This window comes from Leptonychotes weddellii, chromosome 2 (assembly GCF_054177405.1).
Source record: "Leptonychotes weddellii isolate Sample4059 chromosome 2, ASM5417740v2, whole genome shotgun sequence".
Taxonomy (NCBI): Eukaryota; Metazoa; Chordata; class Mammalia; order Carnivora; family Phocidae; genus Leptonychotes; species Leptonychotes weddellii.
The window spans coordinates 23,583,787-23,600,727 of NC_138370.1; the positions used below are offsets into that span (position 1 = coordinate 23,583,787).

General features: G+C 38.2%; 1 protein-coding gene across 2 annotated transcripts in view; it reads right to left on the reverse strand.

Annotated features, from left to right (window-relative positions):
- Positions 1–11,508: 11,508 nt before the first annotated feature.
- Positions 11,509–16,941, reverse strand: part of PURG (purine rich element binding protein G) — a 39,021-nt gene continuing 33,588 nt past the window's right edge. For both annotated transcript variants that reach the window (XM_081808738.1, XM_081808731.1), the window contains one exon: positions 11,509–14,027. In XM_081808738.1, coding sequence (XP_081664864.1) covers positions 13,925–14,027 — 103 coding nt within the window. In that variant the 3' untranslated portion in view covers positions 11,509–13,924. The remainder of the gene's footprint in view (positions 14,028–16,941) is intronic.

Here is a 16,941-nt window from a genome sequence, read left to right on the forward strand (position 1 = left end):
CACCTGAGCAGGGAGCCTGATGTGGGGCTTGATCCCAGGACCCTGGGATCATGACCCGAGCTGAAGGCAGATGCTTAACCGACTGAGCCGCCCAGGTGCCCCTATAATATTTTCCCTGTCTTTGTACAAATGGTACCCTACTATATACAGATGAAAAATATGGACACTCTTCTGATATCAAAATTATGATTTTGGGAGAAAATGCACTGTTCGGTACTGAATATAATCAGATAAAGAACCAAAGACTGTGTATTTGCCATAGGTAAGTTCCTTTGGGAAAAAGGCTCTGAGACTCTGAGATTTGTGTGTGGGTTGGTCTAGTGACTTGGTTTCTTAGGGCCTCTCCCTTGATTAATATTCTCTGGTGGATATGAATAAACAATACAAAGATCTCCACACTTCTTGCCTATTCCCATATGTCCATCCACAAGCTTCTTCCCCAGACCTCCCTATCCTCAGTGTTCCAAGCCTTCTTATTTTAAGCTCTTGACCAAACAGTCCAACCACATGTCCATGCCCATGAGACTACACAGTCTTTCCTTGGGCCACTTTCCCTTCACACAAGGTGAATGAAGTGCTCCAAGTGAAACTCTGCCCATGGGGAAGACTTCCCTTCACCCACTGATCTTCAGAGCCATCCCTGAGGGGATATGTAGTATGGCCACAGTCCATTTCTGACTTGTACCCGCATGCTGAGCTGAATCACCCATGAACCAAGCCCTGTCTTTTTCCTTCTCTGTGAGCTGTTCACCAAGGTCCCCCTATGTAGCCCTAGGTGTGAGCTGTGGGACAGACGGATGGTGTGATAGTGGTGAATGACATGGAGTCTGGGGCAACTGCTTGTGTCGCTTACTTTTGCCCTTTGCCCTTGCTTGTGCTCAATCCCAAATGTTTCAGTTCCCTCTGGGCTGTATTTTGACAGAGAGCGAAATGGTTAGCATAGTCCTCTAATAGACTGGCCTAAGTCAGTGTGAACTTTCTGATAGAGAGGACAAAGAATGAACTTGACAGCTGACTGGTCACGTACTATGTACCGGAAGCAGTGTTAAGTGTGCTCCAACAAAGATACCACATCTGGCACTGCAGGTGCAGTTTGGGCCAGTATTTCGTTGAGTTTGAGGTAGTTCATGCCATCTTCCATGATTCTGTTTTGGAAGGAGCCAGACTGGAGAATTAAATAGATGTATGATGTGGGCCGCCAATCCCTACATCCTTTAGGTCTTTAGGGGAGAATTAATTTCTGCCATTCCTCCCTGAAATATATTATTTTTGATTTACTATCTTTGCTTGGGGGGGTAGTTTCAGAGATATAGAACTTGCATTTTCCCCCCCAAAATTTTTTTTTAAGTAGGCTCCATGCCCAGTGTGGAGCCCAACACAGGGCTCAAACTCACAACCCTGAGATCAAGACCTGAGCCGAGATCAAGAGTCAGATACCCAACCCACTGAGCCACCCAAGCGTCCCTTTAATAAATGTTATCCTACAGACCAAGGAATCAAGTAGGGGATCCTGCTAACTATTAAGTATATGTAGTCCAATAATACATATGCATATATAGATATATAGATTTTGGCAGGATATAAAATATAAAATATAAAAAATCAGTTGTATACAAAATATAACAAATATCAGTTATATTTTTATAGACTAGGAATGAACAATAAGTAACTTAAATTACAAAATTACAAAAATAACATGATTGGTAATAATATAAAAATTATGAAATACTTAATAAATTTGAAAAAAGATGTGCAAGACTTGTACCTTTAAAACTACAATTCATGAGAGATATTAAAGAAGAATTTAATAAATGGTTGGAAGACTCAATATTATTATTGGTATAATGTCACTTCTTCCAAAACTGGCATATCAATTGAATGCAATCCCATCAAAATCCCAGTAGGCTTTATTGCAGAAATTGAGAAACTGATTCTCAAATTCATTTGGAAATGCAGAGAAACTAGAATAGCAAAATTGCTTTATAAAGAATGTGAAAGTTGAGAAACTAACACGTCCTGATTAATTAACACTCCCTATTAATCAAGATAGTGTGGTATTGGCACTAAGATAGATACATGTAACAATGGAACAGAACAGAGCTCAGAAACAGACCCACACATAAGGGGACAACTGAGTTTTCAACAAAGATGTGAGGATAAATCAGTGGAAAAGAATAGTCTTAGCAAAAAATGGTGATAGAACAACTGAATGTTCTACTGTAACAGCATGACATTAGATCCATATCTTACAGCATGTACAAAAATGGACTCAAGACGGATCGTAGACCAAAATATGATACATAAAATTATACAACTTATGAAAGAAAACATTGAAGAAAATCTTTGTGACTTTGAATTAGGCATAGAGTTCTTTGAAATGGTACCAAAGGAACAATTTACAAGAAAAAAACTGATACATTGAACTTTATCAAAATTAAAAGCTTCAGTGTCTTTGAAAGACACTGCTAAGAGAATGAAAAGACTAGCCACAGAATGGGAGAAAATGTTTGCAAGTCATATAGCTGAGAAAGGACTTGTATAAAGAACACTTAAAATTCAAGCAAGGCAATACAAAAATTGGTAAATAAACAGGCAAAGATTTGCAACTTCACTTAAGAAGAAATGTAGATAGTAAATAAGCATATGAGAAGATACACAACATCACTAGGCATTAGGGAAAAGCAAATTAAAACCACATGAATTACACTTACATACCTATTCAAATGGCAAAAATTAGAAAACTGACCATGCCAAGGATTGACAAGGATGTGAAGGAGTGTAAAATGGAACAAACACTTTGGAGAACAGTTTGGCAGTTTCTTAAAAAGTTAAACATATACTCACCATGATCTGGTCATTCCATTCCATTGCTAAAGAAAAATGAAAGCAAATGTATATAACAATACCTGAACACAGCTTTTCATAGCAGCTTTATTTTAATAGCCAGATGTTGGAAACAACTCAAATGTCCATCAGGCGATCAATACACTTAAAATTATACTCTGTCCATACAATGGAATACTATTTAGCAATAAAAAGGAATTAACTATTGATACACACCATTTGGATTACTTAAAAAAAAAAAATTATGCTGAGTAAAAGAAGCCAGACAAAAAGGAGTATATACTGTATGACTCAATTATATAAAATTCTAGAAAATGCAAACTTAACTATATTGATGGAAAATAGGTCATTGTTTGCCTGGGGATAGGGGTAAAGTTGAGGATGGGTATGAGAGAGGGAAGGAAACTTTGCAGGTGATGTATATGTTTATAATTTTGATTGTAGTGAGGATTTCATGGTTGTATACATAATCAGAACGTAACAGGTTGTATATTTGAAATGGGTACAGTGTATTGTATGTCACTTATATCTCAATAAAAGAATTAGAACAAGTATCTCTTTTGACCAAGTAACTTTATGTGTTAAGATATGTGTAAAATATAATACAGCACTAGTTGAAATTGTAAAGAACTGAGAACAATGCAATGTCCATTACCAGGAGATTAGTTAAATAAATTTTGATGCCCTCTTGTAATGGACTACTAAATAGCTACTAAAATAATTTTATTAATCTCTATGCACAGAAAGATGCCTAAGATATTTGAAGTATAAGAAGTAATTTGCTTAAGGCACCTGGGTGGCACAGTTGGTTAAGCATCTGACTCTTGGTTTTAGCTCAGGTCATGATCTCAGGGTCGTGAAATTGAACCCCACGTGGGGATCCATGCTCAGCGCAGACTCTGCTTGAGATTCTCTCTCTCTCTCCCTCTGCCCCTCCTGCTGGTGCTCTCTCTCTCTCAAAATAAATAAATAAATTAAAAAAAAAAAGTAATTTGCTTGCTGGTGAGAAGGTATAACCAGTGTGGGCAACAGTCCTCAAAAAATTAAACACAGAATTACACTATGACCCAAATATTCTACTTCTCAGTGTATATATCCAAGAGAATTGAAAACATATGTCCACTTAAAAACTTGTACACAAATGTTCATAGCAGCATTGTACGTAATAGCCAAAAAGTGGCAATAACTCAACAGTCCATCAACTGATAAATGGATAAACAAAAAATGGTGTATCCACACAATGGAATATAATTCAGGCATACAAAAGAATGAAGCCTGGTACATGCTGCAGCATGGATGAACCTGGAAAACATTATGCTAAGAAAAAGAAGCCAGACCTACAAGGCCACATACCATATTTGTGTGAAATGTCTACAATAGGCAAATCCATAGACACGGAAAGTAGATGAGTGGCTGACAGGGCCGGTGGGGATTAACTGCCGGGCCAATTGGGATTAATTGCCAGTAGGGACAAGGTTTCTTTTTGAGGGCATGAGAATATTCCGGAATTAGATCATGGCGATGATTGTGCAACCTAGTGAATATCCTAAAATGGCGGAAGTGTACACTTTAAAATAGTGAAGTCTATGTTGTGTGACGTATACCTCAATTTAAAAGAACTTATAAGAAGTAAAAGATGAGGGGCGCCTGGGTGGCTCAGTCGGTTAAGCTTCTGCCTTCGGCCCAGGTCATGATCCCAGTGTCCTGGGATTGAGCCCCACATCGGGCTCCCGGCTCGGCTGGAAGCCTACTTCTCCCTTTCCTCCCCACTCGTGCTCTCTTTCGCTTTCTCTGTCTCTCTCTCTCAAATAAATAAATAAAATTAAAAAAAAAAAGAAGTAAAGGATGAAATGTTAAAAAACGTAATTTGGATATTGAATGAAAGTGAGTATAGTAAAATACCATTTTTGTTTAAAACATTATATGCATATCACTGAACTGTTAGTAGTTATCTCCAAGGAGTGAGAATATGGAGGACATTTATTTTCTAAATAATACATATAAAAATTATTTAATATATAGGGGCACCTGGGTGGCTCAGTCGGTTAAAACATATGGTTTCATTCATATAAGTGGAACATAAGGAATAGTGCGGAGGACCACAGGGGAAGGGAGGGAAAACTGAAGGGGAAGAAATCAGAGAGGGAGACGAACCATGAGAGACTCTGGACTCCAGGAAACAAACTGAGGGTTACAGAAGGGAGGGGGTGGGGGGATGAGGTAACCGGGTGATGGGTATTAAGGAGGGCACGTGTTGTGATGAGGACTGGGTATTATACACAACTAATGAATCGTTGAACACTGTATCAAAAACTAATGATGTACTATATGCTGGCTAATTGAACATAATAAAAAAATAATAAAAAAAAATATTTATTCATTGGTCAAAAACAAACAAATGAACGAACATCCAACTCTTGGTTTCTGTTCAGGTCACAATCTCAGGGTCCTGGGATGGAGCCATGCGTGGGGCTCTGTGCTCAGCATGGAATCTACTTTTCCCTCTCTCTCTGCTCCTCCCCCAGCTAGTGCTCTTTCTCGCTCTCTCAAATAAATAAATAAAATCTTAAAAAAAAATAAAAAAGAGTATTCATTAGTATTTTATTATTACTCTTAAGTTTATTACTTTGTCAGTTCAGACTCCAATTAGGTTTATCTTTCTCCCACAGTTTTCAGTATAAGGATCAAAATCATCCCTTTCTCGAACTGAGCCAAATAAGCATCAGCATTTCAACAATGGCTGAGATGGGCTCTTTGTGAACACAAATGCCTCTATGTAATGGCATGGCATGGCAGCCATGAGCACGTGCCTCCCAGATCCCCTACTGCAGGGAAGGTAATTAACCAAAGGCATCAGCTGCTGTGCTCTGACCTTTATCATTGTGTCCACGCTAAGGCCCCATTCCCCTGAACCGTTCCCAGTGACTGCACGTGGCAGGGATACAAAGGCAGGTCCATTTCTCAAAGACACAGGACTCCTCAGAAGGATACCTTTGGCTTGAGGATTCCTGTTGGCCTTGCTAAGATTTTCTTAGAACAGTGCTGCAGTCCAAGATGTTCCCTCTCTCTTGCACAGGGGTGGGATCAGCATTGGTCTGATGGATCTCCCAGCTTCTTCCAGCTCCCCATTTTCCCTCACCAGCATTTGCCTCAATAAATCTCTTAAATTTATCTAATTCCATCTTAGCTTCTGCTTTTGAGGTGACCTGGACTAACACAATTAGTCCCAAGAATGATCCAAGAAAAGATTGCAATTTGGGACCAACCCACTAATCACCCAGTGGGCAAAGAGGGTGTTAACCTGATTGATAGATGGGTCAAGGACAGTCCCTAGCATAAAGTGGTGACTCGAGTGCTAAATATTTCATTGATAGTGACCTAGGGAAATGTCCCGGCTGAGGGGGGAATGCTGTTGCAGATGTGATGATTCAGGCATTTTTAAGCTATGGTAAGAACAATGTCCTCAAAGAGAGCAGAGTTGGCTGATTACTGGTAAGTTGTATTGTTGCCAGCAGGAGGATAATGAAAGGCTCAGAGACATTAATAAGCAGTTAATGTCTAAGTGTGAGAGCCAGAGGGTCTCTTTGGTAGCTTACAAAAGGCCCTTACCTCCTTATAGTGTGGGAGACAGACACACTTGAACAGACTGCAAATCAGATAGAATTGCAGAGATCCCCAGATGTTTGAATGTTCAGCCAAGACAGATCTCTTCTACCAAGGTCAAGGTGCTGGTTGGGGGACCCTGGGACCCTGAGAGCTGAGATAAGGACATGAAATGGATGCTCCTGAGTATATTTATTTTCTCTGCAGGATTCCTCTCCCCACCCCAACACCACCACTTCCTTTAGGCTTGCAGAAGTGTCCCATCCTTCCCTGGTAAGAGCCAGTACTCTCACCCTAGAAGATGCTGCAGAGACCTCTCCCTCACAAGGAACACAGGCTCCCCTTGGCAGCTGGCCTCACTTCCTCCCTGTCTGATAACTAAAGATCAGTCCCAGCATAGCCTGGGTGGACACATGATAGGAATGATGAAGAAGAAAAGAGACTGCACACCAGAAAAGCTGCCAGAATTCTCTAGCACGTACCAGCAGGAGACAGAGGCATATACTTTGGACTATATTTTGAGAGTGCTTGTTAAGGGGCCTGGAATTAAACTTTCTCAGGATCTAAGATTTTCAAGAACCTCAGGGAATGGGGCAAACTCACTGCTAAGGTAGTTCTTAGAAGTCTGGAAAGAGCAATGACAACCCTCAGTGAAGTGGAAATTTCTGAGTTGCCCTCAGTAGGAAAGGATTCTGCAATGGGCTTAGGCTGCAGTGCAGACCACATGGCTCACTGGTCCCTATGATCAGCGGAAGGAATAACGAGGCTGAGGAAAGTGGGAACTCCATTATGGACCCTGTGTATATTCAGGCTCCTGCCGCTTTGGTGAGTTTTTAGGGGGTCCAATGGTCAGGAGCATGCCAGGATATCTTTTCCAAAGTAAAAGACATATGGGTGCATCTTTCATCCCTACAATATCACCCTGGCTAGGTTTTTTGGGCTCGGGAGACAACACATTCCACAGACAAGCATATTGCTCTGGCCTGCATACTGGGTGACTTAGAAAACTGCCAGCTTTGGGTAGGGCTCAGAGCAAGAAATGCTCTGCAGCAGGTACAGCAGCCCTGCTGTTTGGGTCATACAATTGGGCAGACGCTACCACTTTGGAAGTCTCAGTATTGAGAAGGATGCAGTGGGAAAAGATAGAGCTTTTGGCAAACCCCAGTGGGAGAATCACAGTGCAGGCACCTGCAATTCTGGAATAAGACCAAGCCAAGTGGCAGGAAATTTGAAACTTTTTGAGAAACAGATATTGAAGGGCTAGGGTATTGGTGGAGATGAAGGTTGTGGACTGTGAACTGCCCATCCTTATTTGGGTTCTGTTGAACCCTCCAAATCATGAAGTTGGATGGGCCCAAGGGTAGTTCACCAAGAGATGGAAATGATACATGCAAGATCAAGCCTGGGTGGGACCAGAGATCACGAGTATATTGTCTGAACAGGTAGCCCCAGGTCCTTATCCTTAGCATCCTCAACCGATGCACCAGCATCCCTCTCCCATCTCACACTTGAGGGTTTTCATAAAGCCAGCTGAAGGAGAAAGAAAAAGCTTGAGCTTGGCTTATGGATGAAGTGGCTAGGTATATGGGTACACGCTGAAAACAGGTGGGGTAGCCTTGAAAGACAGTGGAGAGGGAAAATCTTTCCAATGGACAGTGTTGCAAGCAGTGCACCTTATGATCAACTCTATGTGGAAGAAATGGCCTGAGGTGAAAATATTTACAGTTCCTGGATAGTGGACATTGGCCTGGCTCTCTGGTCAGGGGCCTGAAAAGAACTGGAAGATCAGAACACAAAAGTCTGGGGTAGAGGCATTTGAGGTAAGTGAATGCCCACCGAAGGCGTCCACCATGGAAGAAGCCCTGAACAACCAAGTAGACAAAATGACTCGGCCAACGGACATGGGTCAGATTGCCACTGGCCACTTCAGAACTAGACAATGGGCACGCGGACAGAGCATGTTCACGTGGTAGCAGAGACAGAGGCATCCAACCAGGGGATCAATTTCCCAGTGAAGGAGGTGAATGGAGCCGCCCTCTGATATGACTATGACTATCACACCATCCAGAGGCAGTCAGCGTTACAGAAAGCAGAAACAGCTCTCTAAAGGCAGAGCAGAAGGGCCAATGTGAGGCAATACTCTGAAAGCATGGGATGCCAGCCTTCAAGACGCAGTATGCACATTAAACCAGGGACCTCTCTCTCTATATAGTGCTGTGCCCTCAATAGGAAGAGTACATCAATCTAAGAATCAAGGGTGTGGAAGCAGGAGTGGCTTCTCTTATCATCACCACTAATGACCCACTGGGGGTTTGTGCTTTCTGTCCCCGAAGCGCTGAGCTTTGCAGCTTGGAGGTTCTAGTCCCCACACAGCCACACAGCTGGTATCCAGTGAACTACAAGTTACAGCTGTTGCCAGGGCACTGGGGACTTGTTATGCCTAGGACTCGGCAGGTTAGGAGAGGAGTCACCAATTGGGCAGGGATAATTAACCCTGACCGTTAGGAGGAGATAGTGTTGCTTTACACAATGGAGGCAGGGAGGAAGGAATGTGTGTGTGATCTACTCTGGCAGCTTCCTGGTACTTCCTTGCCCCATTGTAACTGCTAATGGACTTGGACGGCAACCACAGCTTGAGAAGAGGATGATTATGAAGAGATCAGATCCCTCAGGAATGAAGGTTGGAGTCATACCACCAGGCAAGCCCTGCCAAGGCAAGTCATGCCAAGGTGAGGGGTAATTTAGAATGGATGGTGGAGGAGGAAGAGGAGCAGTTCCGGTTGTGACCCTGAGATCCAATGCACCATCAGGGGTGGCACTTCATTCCCTGACTTCTCTTTTCTGAGTTTTTCCCTTAGGAAGAAAGACCCGTGAGGAACATGGAGAGGGTGCTCCTCCAACTTGGAAGGACATGTAAATCTGTGCCATGCAGACAGAAGCCTGTGGTGGCCCTGAAAATGCATCTCTCAGATTTCCTACTTCGGGGAGCATAACTGACCCACAGACCAGCTGCGATGCTCTGCAATCCATCACTGAGTTGGTACTGAGGTTGTGCTTTGCCTCAGCTGCTCGCAGCCTGTGACTGAATGTGACAGATACTAAGCCAGCCCATACCTGTAAAATGCTGGCCTCCTCTGAAGGGTCACTTGGGCTCAAGGACTGCCCATCGTTTGGCTGAAACTTTCTCAGAACTGTGCAGAAGTCTAAGAAGTAACTTCCTTTCTCCCTTCTTCCCTCCCCCTAGTTTCTTCTCTCTTCTCCTTCCTAGGGTACAGACCTGTATCGCCATGTGATGGCTCCTCCATCAGCATCTCCATTTTCCCTCAATGGCATTTCATCTGATAACTCTATTGTTCCATCCAATCCCATCGTGGCATCTGCTTCTTGGAAAGACCCAGGCTTACACAGATGGCTTCTATATGTTCCTGAGATGTCAAAGGCAGAGTGACATATATGCCAACCTTGTACACTATTCAACTGCTAATGGCTGCTGGGAGTGCTGAGTTGAAAAAGATTCTAGAGCTGTATCTGGTCCATTGGAAAGAATGCCACGATCTATTGACATGTTCTGCCTGCCATGAGGGCAAGGGAAGAGAGTTTTGATCCTTCATTAGTTGCTACTGGTGAATTGGGATGTTCCCACAATCTATCAAGAAGGGTTGCAGCCTGAGGGGTATCTGTTGTATATGAAACTTTTGTTAATGATGAATGATATAATGATAGTGAATGAATAATGCCAAGTATGGCTAATTATTACTAATAATGATGACTGCATTCGTAATAATGATATAATACATAATGACTACATAATCTATGAATAATGTTAATGCTTAATGATGAATGATAATTATAATATGATATTATACCATTAAGGAGCCTAAAATGATACAAATATAATATGTGGTTTAATTAATTATACTGGTAAGCAATAATATTTTCACACTGAAAGATGGAATCGAAAAAAAAAATACAAAACATAAGGATGTGCTAGTGATCTCCATCTCTGACTTGGAAGTCTTCTTGGGATGACTGCTTTAATGAACTAATGTGATTATTTCTATTTCCTTATGAAGCCCATCATAACATGATGCTGTCCATTAATATTACTCATTTCCTTTTACCTGATTTTATACTTGTCAAGCAATGTCCTGACATTAATTAGATTTTATAAGGAGACTATCCTACTAGAAAGAGAATATGCAACCAGTTGATGCAGGTATTCTAATTTATTTAGCATTTATTTCCTTCCTCTAAAAAATCATTTTAAAATGATAAAGTAATACATGCTTACCATTAAATAATTTAAAGAGTTATATAAAGCAAACTTTGAAGTCTACTTCTTAAATACAGTTTCCTTTCAGTCCTACTCAATGGGAATAACACTTTATTTTTTGTTCTAAAGTAATTTTCTTCCCTGGGAATCTAATGCTCAAGGTATTTTCTTTATGATCTTGTTTAAAAGGAATCTCTTGTGTATTTACTCAGAATGAACTAACAAAACTGCATTTCTACATACCCCAAACTGAGGGCCAATCCTTTCATTTAGAGTCCTTTATATTTTCATTAGCTAGTTTTTTGTTGTCTTTTATGATGGCAAACATTATGCTCTACAGAAAGCGTAAGCTTTAGCTACCACTCACAGACTATGAGACCAATTTGGGAGAATATGTATAATGCTGTGCCCATGTATTATATGGTTTATTCAATCTTATGAACTACCACTCATTTGTTTTTGCATGAATTGTATTACTTATTTTTTAGTTATTTTCTAGGAGTCTTTTCACTGCCCCAGTGATAAACTGGAGGGTAAGAAAAGTGACTATAGTACTCAGTATGCACCTACCTCAAAAAATGTCCTGTTTAAAAAAATGCATGAAGAAGACAAATCGGAAATGAGATAAGTTATAGATTGGCTTTTTCTTTTTTTAAATAAGGACAAGATTATTATTGTTGGCCGTTTTCAAACTCAAAGCAGTTCCTGATGAGAAAAATCAGTTCCCTAAGATGAAAAAGATTAGGCTTTTAATGTACATGAAATTTATTTCAAAAGATGTTCCTCAATGGAGAATATCTGGATCTTTATTGAAAGTGCTTTCATTTACAGATTTACAGATGACACCTTGAGCTTAAGATCTTCAAGGGAAATTATCATTTTAGGAACAGAAAACACAACTTTCCAAAATAATATCGATAAAACTAAAGACAAACATAATTTTTAAAAAGCTTAAATAATAAACTTAAAGAGGGAGAGACTACATTATCTTCACAAATGAACCAAACTTACAAAGTGTACTCATTTTATTTAAGGCTAAGTTTTTAAAATAATTCATACAAAAAAAAACCTGATAAATTTTGTGAGAATAATTTTTTAGGTGGGACAAACATTATGGTGAACAATAATACATAAAACTGGTGGCTGTAGGGATAAAAATTAGAGATTTTCATGTAGATTAAAAAATAGATATTTTCCCAAAAGCAATTTATCCTTTCATAAAATTAGAATTAATTTTTCTTTCAATTAACAGGCAAAATATTACCGCAGAAGTAAAGATACTCTAAAACATTCATAGACCTACCTACTTTCTCTCTCTTTTTGATTAAAGAAGACCTGAAATTATTTTGTAGCACATTCATTATTTGCCAGTTTTCACAAAATGGAATGCTGTAAAGGTAATTACAAAAACATATGGTAGAAATATCTTTGGAGAAGCTGTGATTTAGTAAATACTGCTTTTGTTCAAGATAGTCATGGAGATGCAAGCCCAGTGTTCATATTGGCTCTATTCTGTAAACTTTATTTTCTGATATTAGAAGTTAGACATGACTCAATAACTATTTGAGGCAAAATTACGGCATCTACACTCTATAAAATAAAGAACCACAGCAGCATGGGAATGTCATTTCAGTCATTGGGCCTACTAGATTAGAGGGACAGGTTTGCTCATCTTCTATTTGAGATCAGTGATTGTTGCTTGAAGAGCCTTAATAGATTTATTTTGATCTTTTCTTTTTAAATTTAAGGTTACCCACGGGTTAGGCAAAAGACCAAGATTAGAATGCAAGTTCTGCCTTAATACTGACTTTATCTCTAGCGTGGGAGAAACAGACCTCTGCCCTCATGAGGATAGCAGCCTCACTTGTCCTAATGCTGTGATTCTTAGTGCTGATGCTAAAATTAAAAATTCCAATAAGACCATGCCATTCTGGCATATGGAATCAGTTTGTCCTGGAAAGGACCAATTTTATTTTTTTTGCCCATGTTTTCATACACGTGAAGTGGAACTTTTACTTTAAATATCAGCATACAGGAATGGCCTTTTCAATGTCATTTGAGCAATAATAAAGGTTCAGAAGGCATGCTTGTTTCCATGCAAATGTTACCATGGATCAAGTAGATAATAAAACCTTATAATAAAACACTGAAATAAACAAAGGCACCTTAATGACACATTTTTGGTTTTTTCCACGTACTAATTTCCACATCTGAGAGGTCTAGTTTTTGTAGATCCAACATAGACTTGCTTATGGAAGCTAGGCCAACTGGATCTAAATTCCCAGAGTTACCACAAAATTTGGGGCACAAATGAAATAACGAAATAAACACATAGTAAAATCAACTTTTGGTTGATCGAAGGGCCCAGTAGAACTAATCTGCTTCCTGAAAAATAATTAAGAATCCAAACTAATCACACATATAAACCAGTTTATTAGATTGTCAGTGATACTTTGAGACAAATTCAAGTTATTTCATTTTACTTCATATAAACAGAGGAGGGGAGGAAAGTTTTAAACTTCAAGCTTTGTTCAGCATGTGTGCAGTTAGCATCCACAAAAGCACCATTGGATTATGGAAGAATTAGCACCACAGAATTTTAGGACCTAACTGTTAACATGCATCACTGGAAAACTTGGAACATAAAAACTGAAGTAGTACGTGGTATGGTCTATTATAAACAATACAAGGCAATTTATGATTTGTTTTCATACAGTACAATACAATCACCAATCAATGAGAACCTTTAAGTACAATACAGGACAAAAACCCTTGGTACCCTGTTAACACTAAAACAGTTACAGATTTAAAAACATGTTTCTTGTGAGAGGCAGTGGGTTGAAACTATCCCTCCTCCTCTTTTGAAATTGAGTTATATAGTTACATGATCTCTTAAGAAAGTATTTTCAAATCTACGTCTCTCTACCTCAGTGCTGACAAATGGTTTTTTTGTAAACTGAAAGGCTCGATGAATCAAACCAAACCAAACCCAAACCAAAACCTGGTAAGAGTCAAGAAGTACTCCAGTGTGGTGGAAGATATTCCACTTAAGATCAGTTTGGAAATGATGCCAATGGTGTTGACACTTGTCTTCCCTTCGGTGGAGGAATGTCAAGTACAGAAGCCTTGCATTCATGATGAACTTCGGTTCATTTCGTTCACACAATGCCTTTATTCTGAAGTGTAACATAAGAGACTTATTCCTTATTCCTCAACTGTTTTTGTAGTGTCATAGGGCTGTTCCTTATGCTGGATTTGACAACAGTGAAAAGGGTTGATATTCTCTCTGGATTTAGGGAAATTTGAGCTAAAGAAAAAATATTAATTTAAATTTAGCATATATGAAATTTCAAAGGGAGTTTCACTATTTTCACAGTACAAACGCGTAATGAATATCATTGAAAACCTTTCTGTTAGAAAGCATGTAACAAACCCTCAATTTTAAGTTGTGTGGAGGCCAATTTTGGCATATTGGAAGATACTGTATAAGAAATGTGCAATAGGAATAGATAGATACAGGTATATTCAGATCTCAATGCACTGATGCCAAGGAAAATATATTTTTACTCACCAAGAGAAGAATATACCTTGAAGCATCTATGCAGACACATGAATCAATCATGTATCTGCCCAACTTCTAATTCTGGAATAGTGATAACAGGGTCATTTAAGAAAAAGTACTCAATTACAGTATGGCAGCAATTTTATGTTGTATATATTTAACAGCAAAACATTTTTGAAAATAGAATCATTATTATACGGTAAGTTTACAATTCACCATTTCTATACTTGTAATAACATGCGTTTATTTGTTTTCCCAGTTTAAAAAAAAATCCCACTAGGACCAACATCTTTAGAACAACAATCTAACATGAAACAAAACCTCCTAAGGAAAATATTTAGCATCACAGAGATTTGAGAAAAGTTTGTTACTCAGCATCACAAAATACTCGATAGATCTACATTTAAGATTGTTCATGCCATGACATTAACACACCTTTGGGTTAATATATCGTATTTAAAAAAGATACCAAGATACAAACCAAAGAACTGACATGGAATTTATTTTTAGTTTCTCCTTGGTAAGAGTAGACTGCTAATAAACTTGACTTCTGTCTGTACTATGTGATGATAACTGCGTCTATGAAGCAGCATTTACATTTAGTAAAACATTTAAAACTAGTGATAGAAAAATGGCCACCACAGAAAAAGAACTAAAGATAAGTGTAATTATAGACCACTGTCTTTTTATTAAGTGAACTGCCCCCAAACAAAAAAGAAAGCAAAGTTTGTTTGCTGTGAAATATTCTTCTGTTAAAAAACATTCTTGGATAAAAGTTAGCCTATGTTTTATAAAGGTCAGAAAGATGTTAAGAATGAACTTCAGAAAAAAGTTAACTTTTGAAAAAAAAAAGATCCTATGCCTTTTCTTCTGAATCAAATCCCTTGTATAAATCAACTATTAATTTTCTGAAGAGGGCACAGCGGCTAGAGAGAGCTGCGCATCCACATTGCTGATTTAAATCTGAGAATTTGCCAGGCAGGGCTGACTTGAACATAGAAGAAACAAAACTCATTTCTTAATGTTTTAGGGTTACATTAAAAAAAACCCAAATAAAGAAAATTGAGTTATGACAGGCTGGCTTAATACTTTCACTTGCCCTTATATTTGACCAACATTTCAACACAAGGTAGAACCAATTAAAGATAAGATTTAAAAAATAAAAGCTGTCTAAAAATCATTCAATGAAAAAGCCTTCAAATTTTACATTTTAACCTCAAATGATTGTAGACTAACTTAGACTAACAGTTTTGCTGTCCTCACACACACTTTTGTAACTCTCGAGTTTTATTTCTGAATTGTTCATTGGTTCTATCATGTAACACAATTTTCTATTAAGTTAAAATAGTTTGAATTATTATATTATAAGAAGCTTTAGAAAAACACATAAGTAGGATAAATTTATAAAAGGATAAAGAATATTTTCTGGGATTTTAGACAAATTCTATACAGACAAATAGCTAGATCAAGGTAATAAAGTGCCTTCATTTCTAGGTAATTAATTCTTCACTAAAATATTTTAAGGCTTCATAAGAAACTTACCATTATCAGAAGTGTGATAGTATATAGCGTTATGCTATTAATTAGCATTCTTTCATAGGTCTTATTTCATTTATCTTTTAATTCATATTACATACTTTTTAATAATCATCAGTTTAAAATTATAAATCTGAATTGTAAAGTCTGAACTCATTTTGCGAAGGAAAAGAAAGATGTATAATTTCTAAAGGCTGTGATTTGTACTTAAGACCTTATGACTCACAGGTGGCTTGTGAACAATCTAGTTTGTGTCATAATAGACAACAGCCAATGCTCTCCAAAAATTCAACAGAATATTTATCCCATGGCCAACAGGGCCATCATTTCATTCATTCATATATTCTATTGTCTCTACATTTAAATGATGTGCAGCCTTAAGTAAAAAAGGCCAGAGAAAATCTAAAATAAATTCTTCAAATACAGGCACAAGGAGTATTTTTTTTTATTGCAATAGCTTATGCATAATCTGTACTGTATGCCAACATCCAATGTTAAAGCATTTATATTTGTTTTCAGTTTGCTTCTATTACCCATGGGTGTATCACAGTAAAATACTGGAAACCTAACAGAAGTGTATATAATAGCCATAATCATACAGAATTCTATTTCTTCTTGTCATTTCTCTTTGGGATATATGAGGGCATTTTAAGCAATGCTGTGTAGTTAGTTATGCTGGCAGCCCCTGATTTTAAGATAAATTATGACTATATGGGCATTGACTTACTCAATTGATTATAACCAATACAAACTAATTAAAATGTTTGAATATTCTTTTTCAAGAGGTTAGCTATTTTTTTCAGAAGATTACTAAAGTCAGGCACCAGATTAAATGTCCATGATACCTAAAATGCTTATCTAACTACCACTGGATTAATTTAAAGTGTTCCTTAAATTAAAGGTTTTTGAAGTTAGGAGGGAGGAGGAAAGTGAAAACTCATTGCAAAGAATGGTTTAAATGAAATGTTCCACATAGAGAAACAGGAACTACCAGTAGGAAAAAGTGCCAGTCTTAAAATTGGGTTTGGTTTTCAATCTAAAGCCTAGTAAGAGTAATTCCTGGTGATTAAAAAAACAAAACAAAACAAAACAAAACAAAATGACAACAAAATGGCATAAACAT